The 25122-nt window shown below is 47.3% G+C and overlaps 6 protein-coding genes and 1 long non-coding RNA gene across 7 annotated transcripts; 3 read left to right on the forward strand and 4 right to left on the reverse strand.

The window, feature by feature from the left end:
- Nucleotides 1-4215: 4215 nt before the first annotated feature.
- LOC108158018 (putative gustatory receptor 58a) lies at nt 4216-5497 on the reverse strand. The gene is made up of 2 exons (XM_017290161.2): nt 4436-5497; nt 4216-4383 (listed from the first exon to the last, which is right to left on the reverse strand). Exons 1-2 carry the CDS (start codon nt 5495-5497, stop codon nt 4216-4218), a joined length of 1230 nt encoding a protein of 409 aa, XP_017145650.1.
- On the forward strand, nt 5485-10272 carry LOC108160946 (putative gustatory receptor 58b). The gene is made up of 3 exons (XM_033391451.1): nt 5485-6722; nt 6778-6950; nt 10188-10272. Exons 1-2 carry the CDS (start codon nt 5709-5711, stop codon nt 6937-6939), a joined length of 1176 nt encoding a protein of 391 aa, XP_033247342.1. The 5' UTR covers nt 5485-5708; the 3' UTR covers nt 6940-6950; nt 10188-10272.
- Nucleotides 10119-11785, reverse strand: LOC108160945 (putative gustatory receptor 58c). Its single transcript, XM_017295233.2, has 2 exons — nt 10401-11785; nt 10119-10345 (listed from the first exon to the last, which is right to left on the reverse strand). The coding sequence occupies exons 1-2, from the start codon at nt 11457-11459 to the stop codon at nt 10169-10171; spliced, it is 1236 nt and encodes a 411-aa protein (XP_017150722.1). The 5' UTR covers nt 11460-11785; the 3' UTR covers nt 10119-10168.
- Nucleotides 11786-11858: 73 nt separating this feature from the next.
- LOC108159579 lies at nt 11859-14744 on the reverse strand. Its single transcript, XM_017293028.2, has 5 exons — nt 13994-14744; nt 13349-13925; nt 13216-13286; nt 12865-13154; nt 11859-12798 (listed from the first exon to the last, which is right to left on the reverse strand). Exons 1-5 carry the CDS (start codon nt 14632-14634, stop codon nt 12557-12559), a joined length of 1821 nt encoding a protein of 606 aa, XP_017148517.1. The 5' UTR covers nt 14635-14744; the 3' UTR covers nt 11859-12556.
- Nucleotides 14745-15595: 851 nt separating this feature from the next.
- LOC117188495 lies at nt 15596-17710 on the forward strand. Its single transcript, XR_004472605.1, has 3 exons — nt 15596-15780; nt 17505-17550; nt 17618-17710. It is a non-coding gene; the product is annotated as an uncharacterized LOC117188495 (long non-coding RNA).
- On the reverse strand, nt 17598-20525 carry LOC108158017 (sodium channel protein Nach). The gene is made up of 8 exons (XM_017290160.2): nt 19909-20525; nt 19543-19827; nt 19215-19451; nt 19009-19163; nt 18747-18812; nt 18378-18469; nt 17778-17883; nt 17598-17717 (listed from the first exon to the last, which is right to left on the reverse strand). Exons 1-8 carry the CDS (start codon nt 20103-20105, stop codon nt 17608-17610), a joined length of 1248 nt encoding a protein of 415 aa, XP_017145649.1. The 5' UTR covers nt 20106-20525; the 3' UTR covers nt 17598-17607.
- A 3365-nt stretch (nt 20526-23890) lies between these two features.
- LOC108159584 lies at nt 23891-24274 on the forward strand. Its single transcript, XM_017293032.2, has one exon. The coding sequence runs from the start codon at nt 23891-23893 to the stop codon at nt 24272-24274; it is 384 nt and encodes a 127-aa protein (XP_017148521.1).
- The last annotated feature ends 848 nt before the right edge of the window (nt 24275-25122 follow it).

The following is a 25122-nucleotide window of genomic DNA, read 5'->3' on the forward strand; positions in this document are numbered from 1 at the left end:
TAAAGGCACCACAAAACTACGAAATGTACTCGGCATCTATCCTAATTGTAATCCAATCGGAGGCCATGCATTTCCATTTACCTTTCCGACCAAAAACACTTGGGACTCCGCCGTAATCTAGCCAACATCTTGCACCCCCCACGGTCCACCCACACAAAACACCACCACAAACAGAAGCCACATCGGATCGGTCCAAGGCTAAGCCACTGCCCATAAACGGCCCCACGATTATCCACCCAGTTCATCGGCAAAGGCTCTACACCCCACCCACTCTCTCTGTCTCTCTCTCTTTAACATAAAGTTTTTCCATTTTCATGCGGCCCCATAAAAAATATGGACAAGGGAAAGGGACTCCGACGGCCATCACCCACCGCCTCCCGTCGGCCTTGGGGCCGTTGTAAGACGGAGATTTGTGTTTTGGGATTGTGCTCGTCGCTTGCCTTTCCGGATTTTCTTTTGCGATTTTCCCAATCATTTTCGGCATTTTAATGCATGGCATGGAGCGGGCGCGGGGTCGGTGGCGGCGGAGACTAGGCAAAGCCTACGTGTATCAAAGTTGATTATCGTGGAATATTTTTCAGCATGGATTGAGCAAGAGATTTGTGGCTTGTGGCCTGACCTGATTTGCCGCCGCTGGCCCCTGGACCTAAGCTTGGGGATTTGCGCCTAGATTGGTCCTCGAATCCCACCTGCTGTGGGTGTGTTTGCGTGTGTGTGTGTGTGTGAGCCACTTTGATGAACTTGTTGAGGGGAAAACTTTGCTTGTTTTTCCGTTTGTTTTTTTCGAGGAAAATGCAACTTTAATACCCATGAAAACAATAAACGCCTAATGGAATATGGCCAAAGAACGGAGACGAGTGTAAGAGAGAGAAGTATCCGCAAGGTGCTGGAAATTGTGTGTTCAAACGGAAGCGGAAACGGAAATCATATGGCACATGGCACTCCACTCCACACACACACGCACACACGGACAGCTGCAGTGGCCATAAAGGTGCCTTGCCTGGCTTTTATGGCCATCGTGGAAATGGCGCGGGAGTGGGAAAACTTTTCGCCACCCACCAAAAATAAACGCATTAGATTTTCGGAATTGGAATTGCGGTTGCAGCTGCCGGCGGTCCACATTCCCCAGGAGCTGAATGCCCAGCAAGTCATAAATCAAACACGTTTAATTAAACTTTACGCACGGCGGGGGATCCCAGATCCCAGATCCAGATCCCAGCCACAAACGTGGCCAAGAAACTTTGACTCCTGAACTAAGTAAAAATGCAATTAGAAATGCCAGACCAAAGACTCAAAATGAAAAGCGTCCATCTGTAGAGTGCTTTCACAACCATTTCAGAACGCCACCGCTGCCTCGAAACCCTCGGAGAGGACTCTCTCTCAATGGCTGCTGGTCACGTTGCGGGACGTGCATAATGGTTGCATTCGACTGGTGAATGGCGAATGGCGAATGGCGAACAGCGAAAATGTATAAAGAGTTTCCCCTGCCACAAAGTACCCTTCACTCCACACGATTCCATGGGACTTGAAGTGCGCTTGAAGGTGGACCATAGCAGGCACCTGTCGTGCGGTTTAGATAAATGTTTCAAATAACCAAAGCAATCAGCTGAATTTACCACTAAAAATATATCAGTGGACAAGTAGGGATTTTCAACACTTAAAGCAGCTGTGCCACAGCTGACTTCTCTTCTGAGTTTTCGAATGTTTTAAAGCGATTCGGTTTAAGTCCTTGAATATCTTCATGCTTGAGCGAGTATCTGAAAGTCTAGTTACAAGTCTAGTTTTACAATCCATCAGTTTATGTAATGAGTATCCCTGCAGCTTCTCTCTCGATTCCATTATCCCCTTTTAATGCCCCAAAAACTTGTTAAAAGCCCACACAAATACACTTTCAGCGGACTGTAAATTATGTGGCAAAATGCTTTCTCGCCAGGCCCACCCACCCGCCCTCCCTCTATGCTGCCCCCACCGCCTTCTCCTGTCATGGCAAAGGAAATCACGCAATAAACTAGCGGCGAAAACAAAACTTTAACTACTTTTTCCGCTGGCCGCAGAAACTCGGATGGGGAAAAACTTTTTTGAAACAATACAATTTATATTTATGCGCAGAGGCGACGACGATGACAACGGAGGCAGGACCTGAGAATGAAAAGCTAACCCAGAAAGCGGGAGGCAAAAGAAAATTCGGTTACCTCCCCAAGCCAAAGAGCAAGCTCAGGCCCGAGCTCCAGTTTCCAGTTTCCAGTAGGCGAGTGTATTTTAAGTGAGGAAAATAACTTGACCGACTTTCATGTGGTTGCCCCATAGCTGGTGTTGATGACTGCCCCACCACCCGCCTGCCCCCCGCTCTGCATCTCCAGACATCCGACCGACACAAACTTGTCCATGTCTATTTCGGGGCTTAGTCGGACTTTGCTCTGGAACTATTGGCCCCAAAAACTTTATAACAAATTAATTGCATTTTAAGGGCATGCAAAAAGCAGGGAAGCGAGAATATTTCCCCCAAAATTGGATCCAGTTCTCGACTATGATTCGGCGGTAGCTAGATATTGTATCAGAAAAATCAATTCTATAACATCATTAAAATCTAATTAGTTTTGCCCTGCAGCTTGGGGATTATGTCGAAAATCATTTATCATCCGCCAGCTAAAGTACAGTCCCGTCAGAAGGTAAATTGCAGTATCAGCAACTGCTGACTGGGCAATATTTTGGTATGGTACGGGACTGGGATGGGGACAGAAATTTCATAATTTTCATTACGGTTTATGGCTGCCAAAGGGTTAATTAAATCGAACACAAACACACATTACAGTGGCTGGGACGAGAGGGGCTGATGGGCTGACGGGCAGACGGGGCTGACGGGCTGGGGATGCAAATAAACCGGCCACGTTTTCCTAATTAGTTTCAAAAGAAATCTTGTTTGTTTTCATATTTGGGGTTTCAGACATGTCATGGGCACACCAGCCCGCAATCAATATACTCGCCCGAAAGACTTGGCCAATTATCCGCAGTCGGAGTCCCCTACCAGGAGGCGGCCTGGGACTAGGTACAGTCCCAAAAACAATACAATTGCGATTCTGCACGGTCGGTCGGGGAAGAGAAGGCAGTGGCAGGCAGCTGCTGGGCTATAAGTCGAAGGGAAGCTCATAATGACCCGAAATCCTTTCAGGCCAAATGAAAATTCCCCAGTCGTGCGTATAATTGGAATTAATACAAAAAGCAGCTGAGAAATATCGATGTGGAGCAGGTTGACGGAGTAAGATGGTTGAACCCCATAGTCCCATAGCTCGGCCAGATTTAATGGACATGTCCTGCTCCTGGGCTCCCTGACTTCCTGCCAGCCGGTGGATGTATGGGGTTCTTCTTCATTAAATTTGATGAGGCCTGCCTCGCTGTGGTCTCTTCGTCCGTCCATCCGTCCGTCCGTAATGGGGATTACCATACTTACGCATGTACGTGTGTACGTGTGCACGTGGGCACGTGTGTATGTGCGTTTTGTATAGGATTGATGAGCTTATTGAAAGGCCCAAATCAACATTTGACATATCTGGGATAAATTAACTTACCCCTGCGGTGGGGCCGAGTGAATACATTATGATTTTTGCCAGCCTAAAACACATAAACAAACAAATATAATATTAAAGTATGCACGCATAACCTCAAACGAACACACACACACACTTACCGCCCGCTGCCGCATTTCATATTCCCGCAGGAACTTTGTTGTTGCGCAAGAAAACCCATTTGATTAATGGCTTTTAATATTTAATACCTGTTACACTAAGTGAGGAGCAATTAAACAGCACAAAAACAAACATTTTCTTTAATTATTTTGTAAATTTACGAACAAACAACACGCTTCAGCACTTTTCACGCCTTTGATCGCTGAAATTCACCATAACTTGAAATCACTAGCGATCCCTTTCGCACCATTTGGTGAATTGTGTGAGCTAGAGATGCGCGCGGGGCGTCCGGATTGACTCACGATCCTCTTTAATGCACAACAGAGAGTTCGGGCTTCACAACCGATTTTTGGACGAGAAATAAAAAAAAGAGCTTCTTATATATATTTGTTTGCATCCAACAATAATTTCATGCCGATAGTAGGCCCACCTCTAGCGTGAACCGCTTCTATCTCGCTTTCGCCCACAGCTCTGTGGTGAGTTGAGTGGATCGCTTGCCCAACAGCTGATTGCCTGCTGCTTGTTTGTTGTTCTAGGGAATTTCCAAGACGCTGTTCTTCAAATCAAATTGATAAAGCACCAAAACGTTCACCAGAGCCGAGAAGAAATATATCAGGCTCGTTTGCTTGTTGAACACAAAAAGACCGCAGCATTTGTAGGCGGTGGAATGGCAACGCAATTGATCCGAGAAGCGCTCCAACTGCAAGGAAAGAACAGGGTAATATGTATTGTAAGCAGTGTTCGGAAATCACCTCCAATTGGAACTCCCTTTTGACCAGCTCCAGATCGCTGAATTGACGCAGAATTTCCCCTGTTTCGAGGCCATTTTGGCGCGTCAGATTATCGACGAGGTTCATCAGGAGCACCGCAGTCCAGTAGTGGGTGACGATCAACGACTCTCCCCACAGCTTGGTCACGCTAGTGGTATCTATGGAATCGTTGCCAAACTGTACGGCGTGGTACAACAAATTCACATTCGTCACGAACATTTTGAGCAGCAGAAAGGCAATGGTAACATCAAAGATGCTAAAGAGACTCCGCATCAATCGCTGGCCCTCGCAGTGCAGCTGGAGCAGATGGCCAAGGCTGTGGAGCGTCTGCCTGGCCAGCGATGCGGACAGCAGCAGTGCGTTCCGCTCCTCGTGGTGCAGTCGCGAGCAGAGATCCTTCAAGGCAAGATTCACGCGTTCCATCTGCCAGTAGAGGAGCAGACAGATGACATACAGCCCGGACATCATGATGCTCACGTAGATGAACTGCAGCATGTGGACGACTACCATTATGATATTGCTGCGCCGCACATCCGTATCGATGCGCATCAGAAGAAGCGTGCCGGACACTATGCTGAGATTCAGGACAAAGAACTGCTGACGCAGCAGGCCGCGAATCCTTTTCTGGAGCTCCCTGTAGCCCGAGGGATGCAAAGCGCCATTCTCCAGCAGTCGGCATCTATGGCAGTGCCTCGCCAAGCCCTCTCCCAACTGCAGCAGCGGCTCCCTCTTGGTCCACGTCAGATAGCCGCAGGCAATCATCGCCATTATCCGGGTAACGTTAGTCAGATTGAAGGCCCACTGCAGCACCAGCCTGTCCCTCATGTAGCTCTCGTCGTACATGAACACCGGAAACGTGCAGGGCAGCAGAACAATGAGCAGCACATTCAGACAGGCCGTGTATGTGAGGTAGAAGCGACGTTGATGCGATCGCTTACTGAAGTGAATGCGGTTCAGGTCTAGGTCCAGGCGCAGAGGAGCCGGGAGCAGGCCACTGCCCAGGCCATAACTATGAAAGGTTTTCAGCAGCAAGCCGATACTCATTGCATGAACTACCTCGGGGGACGGCTGACTCGCAATTGAATTCGAAGGAAGCCTCCCCACTGTGATAGATAATTGGGATGCGATACGGTAACTGTCAGACCATCAAAATCTCATCGATGTGTATCCGACTTTTAGCTAATTAATGCTCGTCCCTACTCATGCGGTGCGCGATGGAGCCCCAGAGTAGTTGGTTGGCGGCTACCTCAACAGCATGTTGCATCCGAAATTCGGTCAGGCTCTGCGTGTTGCGTACTACCACGCGCTCGTCTTTGGCCTGATGGGGACCACGCTGCATATTCGTGGCAATAGCCGGCTCATCCGCGTGGAGAAGGCTTCTTGGATATATCTGGCCTACAGTCTCGTCATCAGCGGCGGTCTCCTGCTGGACACCTACTTTATGGTGCCGAAGGCCATCCTGGATGGCTACATTCACCACAACATTGTGCTGCGGTGGAACTTCTTTTTGATGCTGGGCATGCGAATAGTGACTATTGTCTGCTCCTATGGTCTCGTCTGGCTGCAGCGTCGGCAACTCGTGGAGCTCTATGTGGATTCGCGGCATCTCTGGAGGAACTACAGGCGCCTACTCAAGCGTATGGTCGACCAGCAGGACCTAGATAAGCTGCAACTCTCACTGACGAGCCTTTTCTGGCGACAGACCATTGTGGTCTATGGAGCTCTGCTCTGTTCGAGTGTCGTTCAGTATCAACTGCTCAGCGTGATTAACCGTCAGAGCTTGACGGCCCTGTGCGCAAGGTTATCCCAGCTCCTGCACGTCCTGGCAGTCAAAATGACCTTCTATGCGCTGCTCCTGATGCTCGATCATCAGTTCCAGGCGGTGCTCCTGGCCCTCAGGACTCTCAAAAGGCGCAAAGGTGGAAAACAGAAGGCAAAGGATCTACGCCGCATAGCTGCCCTGCATTTGGACACATATCACCTGGCCAGGCACTTCTTTGGCCTGTACGATGTTGCCAATGCAATGTTGTTTATGAATATGTGTGTGACCACCACGAGCATCCTGTACCATGCCGTGCAGTACAGGAACCAGTCCATCCCATCCGACGGCTGGGGTAACCTCTTTGGCAGTGGCCTTGTTTTGTTAAACTTGTGCGGGACTCTGATGCTCATGGAAAAGCTGGATCGCGTGGTCAGCTCGTGCAATGTGGGCCAGGCCCTTCGACAGTTTAGCGATCTCCGGAAGATCAGCAAAGAACTGCAAATGGAGGTGAGTGGTGGGATGCCTGATTCAACTGGAATTGATTCCTTTCTTTCTCTTTCAGTTGGAGATTTTTTCTACTCAGGTGCATCGTAATCGTTTGGCTTACAAAATCTGCGGCCTTGTGGAGGTCAACAACTCCACCTGCCTCAGCTACATTGGTTCCATTCTCAGCCATGTGATCATCCTTATGCAGTTCGATATAAGGCGCCAGCAGATGGAATAGGAAGTCTATAGGTGAATAATTACAATGGAATACTGCAGGAAGTAGATAGCATTTATTTGATACATGTTTCGAATGGTTGTAGTTCAGGCAGGTTTCAGACAGATGTGACAGATGGATGGTGATTCTGAGTTCAGTTGAAATTTATAAATAGGAAACTGTAATGCATACCAACTGTTACTCTATGTGTCTATGTGCTTTCTTCAGTGGACTGTATTGTGTGTGTGTCGGGTTCATGTTCATGAATGCCATCAAAGTTGTTACATTTTTGCTACAAACGTTCTATAAACCAAGTATGGCGTCTTCGAAATAAAAGCTTTTTATAGCACTTAAGCTTTTTGTGTATAGCGGATAAGTTTGAAAAGTCTCCAAATGAATTTCTATCGACATTCGGAAACCGAAAATGCTACGAACATACATATGCTTATAGCAAACATTTTATAAGATATAAGGAAGTCCTATAAACCCACGTATCACACCACAGCATCTAAGAGCTGAAGCAACCACATTTTGTAAATAAAGGACGACACTCTGGGTCCACAAATGAGCGAATGCAATATGCATCAAATGGATTGCCCTGTTAGCCTTAACTAGAGATCAGCAGGAATAGTACTTCGTCAGTGCTCAGGATCTGGGAGACGGAGGGCTGTTCAACCAGTATTCGGTCATGGAGTTCCTCTCCTGGAGGTCGACACGCTATGGCATTTGTGTCTTGATACACATAATCTTGCCTTGCAGACCGATGATCCGAGTACGTAATGTGGTGTTTACGGTGTCCTCGAGGAGGCCGTACTGCGGTATCAGTTTGCCAAAGATACCTTTACAAAAAAACCCTGAGTGTCTCCCAATGCGAATCTGGATCTTACCTTCGTCTTGTTCCTTTAGGGAGCGGGCTTATCAACGTTCTGCTCGGAAATTTTTCACCATGCCGACGTCGTGGAGGCCGATGATCTAATCGAAGGTGATGCACAAATCTGCAGCAGACCCATGGATTGGCTGAACGTACTTCACAGAACTTTCATTTACCTTACCATTTTCTTCAGCGACATTGCGGGATACACGGGTCGGTGCGACAGCAGCAGCCCTAGGGATGTGGTGAGCATCATGAACAGCTTGTTCAGGATACTTAACACATCCATGGGGCTCCTGCTGGCGCACGGCTCCGAGATTCCCACAATGTCGCTGAAGAAAATGTATAGGGTTTATGATTGATCTGTGAAGGACTTTCAGCCAATCTATGGGTTGTCTGCAGCGATGTGCACCCACTTCGACCAGATCAACGGAATCCACGACATCTACAAGGTGAAGAATTTCCGAAAAGTACGGTGATTAGCGCGCCTGCAGAGGAACATGCCGAAGGTAAGACCCACATTCGGATTGGGAGGCACTCAGGGTCTTTCTATGCAGATATCTTTGCCAATATGATACCGCAGTACGACCTCCTCGAGGACACTGTAAACACCACATCACGTATTGAGATCATCGGTCTGCAAGCCAAGATTATGTGTATCAAGACACTAATGCCATAGCGTGTCGACCTCCAGGGGAGGAACTCCATGACCGAATACTGGTTGAACAGCCCTCCGACTCCCAGATCCTGAGCACAAACGAAGCACTATTCCTGCTGATCTCTAGTTAAGGCTAAGCGGGCTATCCATTTGATAAATATTGCATTCAATCACTTGTAGTCACAGATTGCCGTCCTTTATGCTTTAAAAATTTCGGAAAAACATTGGACAAAAATATTGTTGCTCCAGCTCTTACAGTCTCTGAGATCTAGGCGATTGACTGTAGTATAAATAAATAAAATGGCTATGGTGTGTTATGTTGGTTTATAGGACTTCCTTATATATCTTCGAAGTATAAAATATACCACTTGTGGCTCGTGACTCCACCCCGGATGTCGCCTCCTTCGGTCAGTGCCTCGCTTAGGGCCATTCCCAGCTGATAATCTGCTTCGTAGAAGGCCACAAAGAAGAAGTTGGACTCCTCGCCTTCGTCAAACGAACATAGGGCTCGTCCTTTATCTCCCTTAAATGCGGTAGGAGAGTGGCGGCAGGCTGGAGACGCTGTCCTCGATCGTGAAGGGGTCGTAGTGTCGCAAGACCCATGCTGTTAAGGTCGATGGTGGCCGATCCGCAGCGCTCCAGATCGAAAGGGGAATCTGCAGCCAAAATCAATCGAATCCCCAGCTGGGTGGCCATTTGCCCGCCCATATTGCAGACGCGCATCTGGATGAATTGGCTCTTCTGGTGGAGCATCGAATCCGCAGTCCGCTCAAACATCTTGGCGGCGCTGCGCTTAGCGTTTTTTTTAGCTGCTGAAGGAGTCGGCCAGCATCAGGAAGAGAAAATGGACGCTCGTTCGGAACAACAGATGCACTGCAGAGAAAGAATGGCTATTCCTCATAGTATAACAAAAATTAACTGGATGCTTTAGGAATTTTTTAAGCACTTCACTGGATCACTGATTTTCCGTTGACAATTACCAGAGGATTTTGCGAGACGAGGTATCTGTGGCCAAGAACGTCCATCGAATGAGGCACAGGCGAATGCTGTTTGCCTTTTATAGGCCACGAAACCCATTCGACACCACACCCATTCCCCCAAAAACTGTACAGTTTTTAACAAGCTTAGGAATTAAAAACGGCACAGTGTTTCATCTGTTTGTTTTTTTTTTGGCAAACTATATTTCAGTATTTCAGCAAATGACGTACGGGAGTCCAATGATTTCCAAACTCCGATGATTTCCAATCGAATCATTTCCATTATGCACTTTTCCTGCACAAAAGCTATTTAACTTTGCTGAAAAAATTTCACTTATTCCTCGTAAATCTCTACAGCTGTAACAGGCTTTTCAGTGCTAAACTTTTTTAAAACCCCCCTCGCTGCTGTCATTTGCTGTGTTTGTCAAACTGTAGTTGCAGTCGCATTGGGGAACCACCCAAATGGCGGATAAATGTTCGATATATGTATGTATGTCTCCTTCGAATAGTTCCTTGATCCAATTTTGGGTGAATTCTGCATCAAAAATTGAAAAATTGCCCGATGATAATTGGTCAGAAGTTTTTGAAAATTCAGCTCTGGACGACTCCCCCTACAATTCCATCCATATTCTGTAGAAGTCACACCATTTCTTTAAGGTGAAACCTCCTCGTTCACGATTCGCAATCACTACACTTTCGTGTATTTCGTTTATAGCAACGTTAAAGTTTAATTAAATAGTGTATTAATCATCCATATATCTTATAGGCGATCTGACAAAGGACCAGGGCATTGCTAAATACAGAAGAGGTCATCGCATGGCCGGAGGCACGACTCAGGTCGAAGAGGCCCACAATGTGAAGGTGTCGCACGCGTTGCGGCCGCAGTTGGAGCTTCCGATTGATGTAAAGAATGGCAAACTCCAACTAAAAATATGGATTCAATAATCGATTATCATTTCAGAGAGATATTCCCACATACCTTCCTGGAGAGAACAACTTCCGCAGTAAGACCAGCGCCATTCTGTGACTGATTCAGAAACCAGAGATGTTGCAGCTGCTCTTGGAGCTTCCGCCACTTGGAACTATTCGTATGAAAGATGGAAAACTGCATCATGACCTCGCAATGGTGGGCGAGGAACACAAAGAGCATGATGAGGCACGTCCACAAGTTGAAATCCTTGGAATAGTCTATGTAAATCCACAGGCGAAAGACGGTGGCAATGCTGAAGATATAAGTGGTGCCCAGATTGAACAGAATCTGCCACTGAAAGATATCCCGGAGTTGCCTGAGAAGATCATCCAGATGCAGGCATCGATGCCAGAGTAAAAGCCAGGCGGACAGGATTTGCCTTAGGCCCATATCTCGAGGACGACCCAAACGCTTTGGCAAGACCTCCACATCATCAATCATTTCCTGCAGCCTTTCCGTCATGCTCGAGATCAACCAATTGCCAGACACATGGAGCATGTACACCGTGACGTCCACATAGGTCACCATCAGCTCCATGATCAGGGCATACCCCATCGCGGCCAAGTAGAAGGGCGCCACACCTGTCCGATCCAGGGTGTGTTTACAGTGCATCAGAGAATTGGGCGTCAGGAGGATTTGGATGAGCATCACAAATCGGGAGCTGGTCAGCGCCACCTTCCACAGGCAGAGCCTCCGCACGTGGTTCAGCGCGGCGGAGCGGAAGTGAAACAGTAGCTTGAGGTATTCATTCGCCAGACTCTCTATCCGGCAACGCCTTAGCCAAACGCCTCCGATGAGCACCAGCATGCTGAAGAGCTTGGCCTGTCCCATCACACTGTAGACGGTATGGAACATGCCGAGCTGTTTGCATCCGTAAATGTTTCCCACCAGCAGGGAGAAGGCAGAGGGCATGATTAGCACGTAGGCCACGTCCAGGACGAGGCAATACACCACAGTAGGCACATGATTGAGCACTAGGCGATGATGATGCGGATCGTAGTGCAGGTTGCAGAGCCCGATGAGGCGACTCAGCTCAAAGTAGAAGCGCAGCAGCGAAACGTGAACCATGCTGCAGGTCGTTTGGCCAAGAACTAAATGAAATGCTTGGGTGAATTGTGGCTTAAATTGCCTCCTGGGACCGGACAGGAGTGCTAATCGGGTCCTGACATGCAACAGGTTCTCAGATTGAATAGATATCTATAGTATTTTAAAGGTAAACGCTATGTGTCCACAGCAAGGGAAAACGTAGTACTCGTATACATTTCTGCGTATGATATTCGATCCATGAGTATAAACAGAGGTTGAAGTCTCTCAATTCCGAACCGCCACGTCACGGAATATTTAGACAAAAAATGTATCCCAAGCAATTATGAAAACTAAACAGAATGTTGTCTAAAACAATGAATTCCCACAAGGTAGAGGCTATTATCTAAACACTGATTCCACAAAAGAAATCGCAGTCATTCATTTTACACTTATCTAAAAATTGTTTCATTTATTTCACTATCTTTCGCAGTGTACACGTATTTCAGTTAGTTGTTTGTCTGAGTGGGTTTTTTTTTTGTTCTTATCAAAATACCTCCTGTTAATGATTGAATGCTTCAACGAACATCTGGCAATCTCTTCTATATATATGTATATATATATGTATATCTAAATCAAGATCTATTTAAGACCTGTATATCTATGTTATTTCATTAAAAATGTAAGCTTATGCGATGTACTTGTACCACAACGAAATGATTGATGCAGAAGCGTAGTCGTATCGTTGTCCTATGCGTAAACTAGTCGTTAATTGTTGGCTTAGATCGAGAGAACAAAAACTAATAATAAATTCAAGCATATTAATATAAAATCACACAACAATCTTTGCTGCAATCTGTTGCACTTTCATCTTAGTGGCATCCTTCTGGATTTGTATTTCTGCGGCTCCTTTCTGCTTTCTGCACTTTCTATCTTTCCCGCTCTTCTATCTTCGTTGTAGGTCTACAGACTATGTGGAATATACATCGATTCAATGTAATGCTACACATATATACTATATGTCTAGTGTAGCGTGATTTAGCACAATTCTCTACTAAAATTCTAGTAATTAACCCGTTTTCTGTTCGAACTCTGTATCTGTGTGGGGGGAGCGGGGAGGGGGGGATCAGATCTGTAGCATTCTATGCCACAATATGGCTATTCTTGTTCAGATCGGTGAGTAGTTCGGCATCCAAATCCTCTGCCTCGAGCAGATCGTTGCAGGCATCGCCGTTTAGCGAATGGGGAATGCTCGTAGACAGCACCATGCCACGGCTCCCACTGCTCGTTCCAATCGAGATATCATCGGGCGGGGAATTCCTACGACGCTCGCGTTCGCGGACAATATGAGGAGCCTCATTGAATTCATCCAGCTCATCCATGCCTACAGTATTGGAGCGAAAGCGGAATCAAGATCTCTACGGATAGGCAGGGGCATCCAAGGACTCACCTGCATATTTGGTGCCTGCGAGCAGGAGATATTGCCCCGCCCGATGGGGCCACAGCAGACCTGTCATCACACAGTAGGCCAGACAGTCTGCCGAGTTTGTAATGCCCTGGAGCAGCTTGTAGCGCCACATGGGGCTGATCTGCAATGCCACAATGGCCACAATGGGCAGGTAGATGAACCACACCAGGCTGGAGGCGCCCAAATGCAAAAGGAAATCCAATTTCTTCGTGGAATGCTCGTATTTCATGGTGTTCCGCAGCTCATACAGAAACCACATCATAAAGGAGGTGCTGCAAGGTATCAGAGATTTTCAGAAGAGAGAGTCATGGAGAAGGATGTCTAAAGGATTACCGCAGGATCAGGACAATCCAGCCGGGCCAGGTCTGGTATTCATCGATATCCGATACAATATCAACCTCCGTCTGAAAGGGGGATACAAAAATATAAAGATCCATATATTGTACAGACGTAATGGAAGTCTCACCCGATCCCAGATGTAGAGGAACACATGGAACGCACAGTATGGCACCCAGATGGACATTAGGATGATCCAGCCAGTGCGACTGATCTGCTGCCGGGTCACCGCCCATCCCTTGGCCAGCAGCAGGAGGATCAGCATGAAGGTGGTCCGACTGAGTATGTCCAGCACATCGCCCGCCGCCTGCAGCCGTGGCTGGCCCACTCCATTCGCCGCATAGTGGATCAGATGGGCCGTGATCAGTGCCAGGCTGACGAATTCGCTGAGCAGACTCAGCGTAAAGAGCTTCGTGACGGGATGCTTTTGACGCCGCACCGCATAGATCTGCATGGGCAGGAGCACAATGTAGACGAGCAGGAAGATTAGGTACATCTCCAGGAGGTTCTGCTGGTCGTAGGAGTACTGAAAGGTGAGCGGATGTGCTGCCGAGTTGTTCGGATGCACATTCACCAAATGGATATCATAGTGCAGTGTGTGGAGCAGTCCGCTGCTCCGGTTGCTGATCCGCGGCAGGCTCTCGTGTGCGTGCCACTGGCAGGTGCTCTGATTCTGGTAGCAGGCCACCAGGGCCATGTACCAGAAGCTACAAAACAGGACGAATCAGCACACTGATTGGAGGAGTTTTCGAGCTCCAAAGGAACTCCCACTTACCGCGGCTCCGCCTCCAGGTTGATCACGTACGTAAACTGATGTCCTGGCATCACATTCGCCGGGGCATCCTCGTCGCTGCACAGCTGCCCCCTGGGACAGGGCACATGCCTGAGGAAGTCGCGCTTTCCCTGGGGATTGCACTTGGGATCATAGGCAATGCTCTGCAACCGCGAGAACATCATGGAACACGCCGCCTCCCTGCTCCGATGACTGCGGTTCCCGTAAAAGTCCAGAAATGTGGACTTGTCCAGCACCACCAGGGTCACGGGGGCCGTGTAGTTCTCCGGGGATGTGACATTACCGTAGATATAGCCATAGGCAATGCGTCGCGTCGGGGGATCGGCCTTGTTGAAACCAAACTTCACAAGAAACTGGAAAAAGTCCGCCGTCTGGAAGTCGCCGCTTATGTGGCTGGCCTCTGCCACGGGCAGGGGCAGTGGCAGGCAGCACAGCAGCAAGAGGAGCAGCCAGCACAGGGTTGGGGGCGATGCGGCTGCTGCAGCTACTGCGGCGGTTGGGGACATGGCGAATCTTATCAGTTTTTCGGATGCTTCCTCCTTCTGCTGCTGCTGCGTCTGCTTATCTGTTGTGTTGGACTCCACCGTGGCAGCGAATTGCCAGGGTGGCGCACCTTTGTGCATTGTGTCGTTTTCGCGGCGGTCGATGCTATTTCTATTTTTATTTCGTTTTTGCGGAAATTTCCACCAATGTCCACCGTTGTTTTTGTTGTTGTTGCTGTTTTTGTTTTATATGTTATCGATAACCACTTATCGGCCCACTTAAGCCCCCTCTATTTAAACAGTTGAAAAACTTATTGTAAATTCTTCTTGTAGACCATGCCATCTTTCCTCTGAACTTGAAAAGACCACGATATCTTTTACCTGAACTGCGCAAAAATTATTAAATTTTCATTATCTTCGGTGGGATATTAGAATAACCCCTTGGCTTACAATGGGCTAATCGTTCTCCGTCGAGGATTGTAAACCATATTCCTTGTTTTTGATATCTTACTTGTAAACAACGAATTTCCGAGTTTATGCAATAATTATGGTTATGCAATAAAGAGGTTAATGATGAGGTTCCATTCTAGAAGTGCAGTTGGATTGAGTTAATTTAATTTAATTTTATTTTGTAAATTAACGGTGGAATTCTGCCTTTGCACCCTAGCGCGTTTTCAGTGCTGGTATTAAAATACCAGAGCTGCGTGCTGGTTGCGACAGATGTCGCTTTAGTGCAAGATCGATGAGCGCGAAGTTCAAGCTTAAGATTGGCTAACGATAGAAAAAGTGAAATATAGCGTATAAAACATCTCGTAGAGGTAATATATTTTTTATTTAATGAAATGTAAACAAAATTACACTTAAATTGCAGTGCAATATGCGCGTATGCTTGCAATTTCGTTCTCCCACATCTGTTTTCATAACACCGTTGCTCAGTCGAAAAAAAGCCAGATGTCGCCTCACTGCTGTGGCCGCGAAACTTAAGCGGCTAAAAAAAGTGAGAAGATTGTATTACAAAAAGTAAAAGTACACTGGGGCGGTAATATATAATCCCTTTATTAACATTAAAGCAATAATGCGTTATATTTGCAGTGGAATATGCGATTATGGAAGAATGTGTGCAATTCAATGCACCTGTAATAGCTTTGTTAAAAAGCGCCAGATGTCGCTTCCGTAGTTAGTGAAAAGATCGCGAAAGTGCAAGTCGGAATTTGCAAGCCCGAGTGTGATTTAATTAAAAAAAAGAGATATAAAGCATATAAAAAACAGATTCCAAACATTGTACAGGTAATATACAATCCATATATTGATATTAACATAAGAATACCCTCAAATACACTCTAATAAGCGATTACCGAACAATGAAGGGCCGACGCGTGCACATGGCCGGCCCGGCTCCCCAATAGCCGCATTATCGCTTGTTCACATTCGCCCATCTCCCCGTCTCTTTTGCAATCTTCAACAATATATTTCAATAATTCCCAAATTTATGCGATGAAATAATGGCTAAAGGGCAGCCCTTTGGGTTCTCTCCCGACTTCAAAGTCTTTTGCGTGCCCTCGCCTTCACCCTAACCTCAATGCACAACGCTGTCCCGTTTATTCCTGAATAAATGCAACGTGTGCGTCGGCGAGAGGGGCGTTTGCGGGCAATTCTCACGTGGTTTGAAGCCATCATCTCGTCTGCCCTGCTATTGAAAAGGTGCAAAGATTACACTTCTGGAGGCTGACAATTCCTTTGAGGTTATATTGTGTGGCGTATGAGAGGAAGAGCGATTGTGGTTTTGCATAAAAAATGTGTGAAATCTACATTTCTATTGTGTTTTGAAAGGGGATGAAACTTTGATTTGCGGCGGGGGTGTGGAAACGGGGGGAACATCACTGTTGGAGTTAGCATTGACTTTGCAGATTCTAGCAGCCACCTCACTCACCCTCACTTTGTGCTTTTGCTGCTTCCATCTCCTCCCCTCACCCTTTGGTCCTTAGAGCCAGCCACTGACCCAGTTATTCGACCAATTCTTACTCATTTCTCCACTCATTTATTGATGACATGACAATAAGAAAAATAATACAAAACAAAAAGAATAGAAGAGAAGGAGGAATAAATTCATGAGAGTTACAGTTTATTCAGTTGTGCAAACGGCAAGTGTGGGGATGTATGGGTGTAATAAGCAAACAGGCAGAAATGTATGTGTGGATTTCGACTGCGAAACGCTGCAGTGTTAATTTTTTTCCAAGGGTGTAATTAGCAACGAAAGCGTGGTGATTTCGCTTGTTTAGATAAGAAGCAAGAGTGTTAGAAGAGGTCAGCTATACTTGCGCGCTGTTGGAAGAAGAGTGAGAAGAGAAGATCCACCATTCTATGGGAAGGTGAAAAGTGAGTAACAGCAAGCAGTCGATCAGAAAAATCAGTATAAACACACATATTTCCACACAAATAAACAATTGCTGAAGTAAAATAGGGCTACAAATTATTTGGCATAAACGAAGAGCAAATATTAAACACACCAACACATGTGTACATATACGAGCACAAGCCAAGAGTTCATTTCAATGCGGAGAAGGAGAGAGACAGGCAGAGAGTGAGAGACACGACCCTAATAGAAATCGACAAGGTTGGCAAAAATACAAAAAGCAACAACGGGACGAAGGCAATTTGTCGTCGTAGATGTCTGTCTGTGAAACTCCCCATCCCCCCCTCCCCCCCCCCATCCTAGCTAGAGTAAACGATTCATTGAAATGCCAGCGACGAAACGGAGACGGACAATGAAGGGTCTTCTAGGGAGGGGAATAAAAGTTTTTCGGTATGATTTTTGCCAACTTTGCAACAATTTTATTTTGTTATTGATTAGAGGCGCGCCTGGGTTAATGTTTCCCCCCTCCCTCCCCACCCCTCACACACATTTAATAGTAGTAGTACCCCCCTCATGTGGGGGACAGGCTGATCAGCTGTTTATTGCCCATCGATCAGCATTCTATACTAAACCTTACATTTCTTTCATTTATAAATAGATTAACGTGTGATGGGACTACGAAAAAAAGTTTATTCGGTTTAGAGGTGAGTCAAAAGTTATTTTATTTGTTAATTATAGCAACTAATTCGTGTACTTTTCCATCAATTGAAGAACATGCGCCGCACAAATCGAGCCGTGAAGTAATATATGATCTCAGTGAAGCTCAAAGCACTGCAGCCCAGAAAGAACCCCACCAGGCCGCCAATATAAACTGGAAAAGAAAAGAGTTCCTAAAGCTTTTCTCCATACAGGTATTGCCCCGAAAACTCACCCAAGACATCGGCAAAGGAGAAGAGCACATCGCGGCGGAGCTGCATTTTGGGATAATCGATTATGCCCCACTGTAGATTAGCGCCCAAAAACCAGACACGCGAGCGCTAGCCACACAAGTGGTGTGTGGGTGGTGTGTGTGGTGTGGGTGGTGTGTGTGTGGGAGAGAAACCAGTATTAAGCGGAATAAGAACCAGGACAAGCACAACATCATCAAAATAACAAGGCAAGTAAGCAAAAATTATTATTAAATGTACAAAACTTTCGCCGCACGCAAAAGCGCGAAAAAAGAAAAATGTTGAAGATGAAAACTTTTGCTCCCATAAGACCCTGAAATACAATAATTGCATATTTCAAGGCGTCCCGGCTGCGTGCAACTTTTGCGCTTATTATTTTTTATAGCCCGGACTACAATTTTGATGTTTGTTTAAGGCGAAGCGAATGCTCTGCTGCTCCCCCGAAAATATTCGCTTATTTTTCCACTTGAAATGCGGCGGTAACGACCACCGCTCCATGGTGCTTCTGTTTGCCGTAAACATTTTACAGTTAAGGCGTAAGACTAGGGGGGGGGGGGGGGTGGTGGGAGGTGGAGACTACTTACATGGGACTGCACAAAGAAGTTGGAATCGTCACAGTTGGCCAAACAATTGCAATTGATTTTGTATTTGTCCGATTTCAATGAGATTATCTCGCCTGGAAAATGGGGAAATGGGCAATGGGCCCGATATATATTTATATACTAATGTTATATGAATATATGTAGTCAATAGTTCAAAGGTTCTCTCCCACAAAACAGAAACAGCCTCCAACTCGGGTTTACTCAATATTATAATTGCTCTTCAAGCAACAGGCATCTGGCTATCCCGAAATTATAGTCACGTTCTAGGAAATTTGTGTGAAATTGAAATCGAATTTCTCGAGCAGGCTAAATATTTGCATGTTCCAAAGGGGTGGGGGGGGGGTTACTCACGTTTAATTCTGACCAAACAACCGATGCCCTCCAGGCCGCAAACAGGGAGTCGCCGTCCGTTCCGTACTGCGGAGAGAGGGGACAGAGAAAGAGAGATGGAGAGATGGGCGGGTTTCAACTTAAACTACGAGACTTTAAGCATTTTATGACCACCGAGTAGCAGCATTAATGCCGCATCGTCCGGGACATAAAAGTTAACTTTAATGGAGACAATTAAGTGGGATCGATGGATGGTTGGGTGGAATATGATGATTATGCTCACGGCGGTTCCGGTAAAAGTGCGGTATGCAGCCGCAGGCACGCAGAGCGAAGAACATGCGGCACTCGGAGAGGCAGAGACCGAAGCTATAGATGGGCACCGACTGCATGTCCTCGGCCTCATAGTTGAAGCGACAGCTCCTCTGTTTGGTGGTGAACCTGCGGCCCCAGAGAGATTAACAGAGGTCCATAGAGAGTGGCACAACTCACGCTCTGGCCTCCTCATTCGTGTAGATTTCCAGGGCAATCAGCTCGACGGTGGTGTAGTCGCTCTCCGGGAATGTGTAGCGCTGCTTGGATATGCTTGGGACATCCCCGGCTCCATGGAAGTAGACATCGTAGGCCGTTGACAGGTTGATAATCTGAGCGTAGATTTCACCATCCAGCGGATGCACAGTCACACGATCCCCATGGTCCAGGATGCTCCAATCATTCGAGCGCCAATAACTACAGAGAATGGAATGGAATGGGAGGGGATGAGATGCCAAAAGCCATAAAATCATATCCGGATGTGTGCCGGCGCCCGGCCGCCACTCACTCAAAGGAATTGTAGCGGGCGACCAACGAGTTGACGGCATGGCAAATGCCAAACTCCGTTTGGGTCTCGTAGATGAACATTTTGACGGCGGCGCCGCTGCTGATTTCCGGCTCGAAGGCCCATTTCAATTCATAAAGCAAATCCAAGTACTTTTCGCCCGAGATCCCGAAGGACTTGTTCAGCGGCAGGGACTCCAAGTTGTCGTACGTGAGGCTCGCAAGTTTCACAATAAAATCACGGAAATCCTCTTGATCCTCCTCGGTCTCAAAGTCCTCCTCATGGGCCCTGCAAGAGAGAGAGAGAGAGAGAGAGAGAGGGCAGGCTTGCAGCCTTGCAGGTTTCACTGTTATTCTGTGCTTCACTTACAGTATGTACTCCTCCACTTTGAGCTCATCGATGCGCTTGTGCGGACACACGGTCAGCGAGGGGAAGCTCGTGTTCCACACCAGCTTGTTGCGATCCATGGATATGACCATCGGGGAGGTCTGAAAGCGATGCCAGGTTCGCTTGCTCAGCGATATGATGCTGAACAGAGCCACGCAGATGAACGCGAACCAGAGCATTCTTCGGAAGGGAGAGAGAGAAAGAAAGTCTTAGATGCTGCATAGAACTTGAGCCCAGCGATCCGTTGCCTCTGAGAGGGCCAGGATGGGTTGTTGAGTGTCCCAAAAGGACATAAAAATCTATTGCGTGTAAACTTTTCTGTGCGCATTATGCGGGAAAGAATTATGACCAATGCGAAGGCCCACAGCGCAGGAGTCAATGAACGCGTCAACGCTTTTGCCACCCCTTTTTTCCTTTCCCCCATTTCCTTCGACTGAGACACAAGTCGCCAAAAATCCTTGGAGAATTTTCCATTTTCTGGCGATTGCCGTCCACAATGACAGTTTCGAAGCCAGCAATGGCTCATAAAGACACACACAGTCCTTTCTGCTTGGCTTTTAATTTTCCAAATATTTTCCAACTCTTTTTTTTTTTTATGAAAGAAAACTCTTTGTCTGTTTTTTTTCCGTTTTTTTTTTCGTGTGGTCCTTGCTTCCGTGACAGTTGAGTGCTGTGCTTTGTCTAACACCACAAAATTCCATTTGGACGTCTTACATATATGACAGACCCCCCCGGCCATTTTCCGTCCGTCCGTCTGTCCGTCCGTCTGTCTGGTGTGCAATTTATTTGCTTTGTTTCATCATCCCGACACTCATATGCATGAAATTTGTGCGTGAATGAGGCCCAGTGATGCATGTTTGATGCCGTAATACTCGTTATGCGAGACGAGCATGGAAGGACTCTGAAGGGTTGCATCGTTCCGGCGTACGGCTGCCAGAGTTATGCGAATCAGAAATTTCCAGACTTGGATTTCGGTGTGGGATTTCATATGTGAGATTCCTGAACCCCTCCCCCCACTGAGAAGTTGTTTTTAAGAGTTTTAATCCAAGCGATAAGCAAGATCGTGGGGCGCCTCAATCAAGGGATTGTAGCCTTCCGGGGGGGGGTACCCAAAATCGGGACTGAAAAGCCGGCAGCATTGATGAGACTGGAATGGTAATTAAAGCCCACCCAATCCCTGAAATACCTTCTTCTTTTTTTGAATACTTCATTGATGGCTTTGTTTGATATTGTATTTTTTGTTTGCCTCTGAACAGAGCTTTTGCTGCGATGCTGCACTCCCATGGAGACACGACCCTAATCCTGTGCGTGTTTTGCATTTGCATTTGCAGTTTTTGATACCGGATTAGGCGCCTCCTGCCACAGGCACAGCCACAGGCAGGGACTTTGCAGGGGGCCACCATACACACCTGTCCTGGCACTAAAGCCCTCATATAAGGTGGTTGCCATATCAACGCTTGTAAAATTGAGGTTATCACATGTCAGCGGCACAGACTCTTTTCCTCTTTCCCCTCTTTCCCCTCTTTTCCTCTTTACCCTCTTTCCCTTTGGTTTATGCATTTTTTTTTGTGGTTTTCAGATTGTTTTTTGTGTGGGTTCTGCTTTATATATTTTTGTGGAAAATGTTGTAGTTCTGCGAGTGAAGTGGAGTGGGCGGACTTAAGCTCTGGTTGCAGGTTGCAGGTCGGAGGTCGGAGGTCGGGGGTTGGAGTTGTGTATAATCCAGAAATTTGTGCGTCACAAGCTGATTTTTTGCCATGGCAAAGCATATTCCTGCAATGTTTTATTTTTGTACGAATGGGGAATACATTTCACAGATCATTCGCTTCGAGCTCTCAGTGGCCTCCTCCCATTTGGGGCGGGGGGCAGCACCTGTCAGTGGTGCTTGGGGAGGGGGGGAGGGGGGGGGCTGTCCAAAAACTAACAATAATTGTAATTGAGCTCATTTTATGGGGAAGAAAGTGGAGACTACACTGCACTGCCACAAACAAAGTGAGCCTTTAAATGCAGTATTTTTCAGTATTTTTTAAAGTATAATTTTCGAATTTTTAGAAATTATTTCCATATTTTTTGTTTTTTTTTTTGGGAATATTTTTCGGAAATCTTTCTATTCAAGATCTTTCAGTGTACGCCCTTGGCCCTTGGCCCTCTCCTTGGCCTGGCTGTGTTATCCACTAATTAACCCTCAGCCGCCCTCTGACAGATTTGCCACCTCCGCGCCGCTCCGCTCTGCTCTGCTCTGCTCTACGCCCTGCATCCGGCTGCCCTTCCGTGCCAGGACCAAGACCAAAACCTCTCTCTCTCTCTGGCTGTGTGTAATCCTGTTTGTCATGTCATGTCAGTTTTTAAGGATTTATTGCACCGCACGAAAAATCCAAATCCCTCCCCGAGCCGCACACAAAACGGAAGATGTGTGGGGAAAATATATAGTATTTCTCTGGGCCCAGTCGCAGGACCTTGGCACGCACTTCCTTTCCCCTATTTAAGTCCTCGACTTGTAGTTTTGTATCGTTTTAGTTTTCCACTCTACGGCGGTGGGCCAAAATAATCCCGTGGAAAAGTTCTACTTGCGGCTTGTGGACGCGCGTAATGAGGCTTAACTGAAATTTCGCTTGTAAATTAATTGAGTGGAATTGTTGGCCAAATATTTGATTAAAAATTAAAGGGTTTGGGGTTGAATGAGAAGGATTGAAGGGTGGGACGGGGAGGGCTTTCTGGGACTCTGTTTGTGGGACTTCCAACGGATTCTCCCTTTGCAGGAGACCCCCTGAAAGACCTCTACAGCAGGACGACAGCAGGACTCACCGTTCGACGAAATTTAAGCCGAGTTTGGCCAAATAAATGAAGCCGTGTATGGAGGAGCCCTGCAGGAACTCGATTATGAATGCGTGCACCTTGGCCCCCAGTTTGGTGGCGCCCCGTTTCGCGTCCGGAATTTGCTCTGGGACCTGCTCCTGCTCTTCCGGACCGTCCTTTGATGGCGGCGGGGGCTGCCACAATGGCGGTCGTCGAATGCAGCGAATGCTGCGCTGCTGATTAACGGGAACGTGGTCGTCATTAGCGTTTGGAATTGTTTTTGTGCCGCCCGCATCGAGTCCCGGAATCTGCTTTTGCGCATTGCCGGGAAAGAGGAGCAGACCAGGTCCCAGCCGGGGCTGCAGCGAGGCCGTCGACGATGTCCGCCGCGAGTGGGATGTGGATTCATCGTTGCCGTCCCAGCTTTCAGCGCTGTTCCTCCCCATCGTCGCTGGCTAGGGATATCCTTGGGCGATGCTGGAAGACAGAATTAAAACTGGGTTTAGGAGTGAAAGAAGATGGGGAGATTGTCCAGCAACGAGGAGGGGCTGGACATGGTTTAAGCCCACGTATATTCGCTTTGCGGTTCAGTTCTCAGGTCTCATTGTTTCGTGCCTCCGTTTGCTGTTCATTAAATATAAATGCGTTGCTTTAAATATGTTTTTGCGGTGCGGCAGCAGGCGCCAGGCGCCTGGCGCCAGCCACCAGCCACCATCCGCCAGGACAACAATAAATCATTATTGGAGTTTTTAATGCGCTGTAAATTATGCCCAATGTCCGATGCTCCAGTCGAGTAAATCCATTGAGTGACGAGGACACGGCGCACAGAATGCAATCAGTGCTTGAAAGGGAGCCTGATGACCCAGGCACTACGAGGCACTACGGCCAATACTGCATATATCCCCCTCCATATATCGTAATCATTTAGTATTCAGTATTCCACGATTGTGGACTGGCTATAACTTTGTTAAAGGCTGAAGAGATTGCGATTAAAATGGTAATTGGATGGGCCCTCAGACTGAGATGATTTTCGCTTTGATAATTGTATCCGCAGCAGGCTTGCCGCCCACCCAGGAAACAAGGTTGCCCTGCCACTGACATCACACGTCATTGTTTGACAGTTTTACGTTGAAATTCGATTGATTCTCGATTTGATCTGAAAGCGGAAATGGATCCTGTCGCCGTCGAGATCGTTGACGCACCCGACGACCGGTGGTACCTGTGCACCAAGTGCTTTCAACGCTTCCAGTGGGTCGAGCTCTCGTCGCGGCAGCTTCGCTGCCGCCGCTGCCGCCTGGCCGAAAAGGAGTGCGCCATCTGTGACCAATTATTCGAGCCGACGAATGGCCAGCAGCAGTACTGCCAGCGCTGCGACTACTTTCTGATGCGGCACGCCTTCGGAAAGCAGCCGCCACCGACGCGGGAGAAGGCCGAGCTGCTGTTGCAGTTGCAGCTCAAGATTCCCACACGACACAACCCCTCGATCACCGAGCGTTGGCGGCAGATCAAGTGTGCGGCCGGCCTCGAGGATGATGAGAATTTGAGTGATTGAATAAACCCCCCGATCACGGAAACGGCCTTTTGTTTGTCGGTGGGGGGAGGGAGGGGGCGATGCGGTCCTTAAACGGGATTAAAATTTCATTTAAATTTGCATTTAAATGAGCGGCCTGCGTCCTGGAGTCGGCTCTGGAGTCCATTCCATTCCGGACTAGGGTTCCTGGGGGTCCTGGACAAGGGTCCAGACGCCCCAGCACACGGGTAACATTAAAAGCTTTCCTTTTTTTGCAGTTGATTACCTTTGGCAGTCGATACGAGAATGCACTGGAAACACGGCAAAGGGGGAGTGGATCGAGTGGCCTGTGGCTTAAGCCGCTGCTGGCATTTAATGGATATTGTTTAAAATGTAATATTTTACAATTAAATGAAGGCATTTGGCCGGCATCCTCCTGGATCCCCTGCCGGCGACCTCGATTCAACGGAGTCCATGGCCATCCTTTGCCTTGGATATGTTTGTACTTTCAGCCTTTTTCGTGTTAATTAATATTGCAAAAAACAAAAAGAGGAACGCTTAAAGGCCATTTTAATTGGCCTTCACTTTGTGGGGAAAAAGCTGTCTGGCAGGCGTTTAACCTACTCCTGAACCGACCAAAGAGCAGGAGGATTCGAGGAGCCAAGCAGAAGGAGGAATCGGAAGAGCAGGAGGATTCGAGGAGCCAAGCAGAAGGAGGAGTCGGAAGAGCAGACGGTGGACAACGGTGGAAGGGAATACAAAAATAAGTAATAGATGGGGAGAAGTAAGTACTCCATATATGAGTTCTTGGAGAATGAATCAATGAATGCTGTGCTCTGAAGATCTTCCATCTATCGACCCTCCTGCCTTCCCATCAATTCCTTCATAAA

The sequence above is a fragment of the Drosophila miranda genome, chromosome 3 (assembly GCF_003369915.1).
Source record: "Drosophila miranda strain MSH22 chromosome 3, D.miranda_PacBio2.1, whole genome shotgun sequence".
In the NCBI taxonomy this organism is placed as follows: Eukaryota; Metazoa; Arthropoda; class Insecta; order Diptera; family Drosophilidae; genus Drosophila; species Drosophila miranda.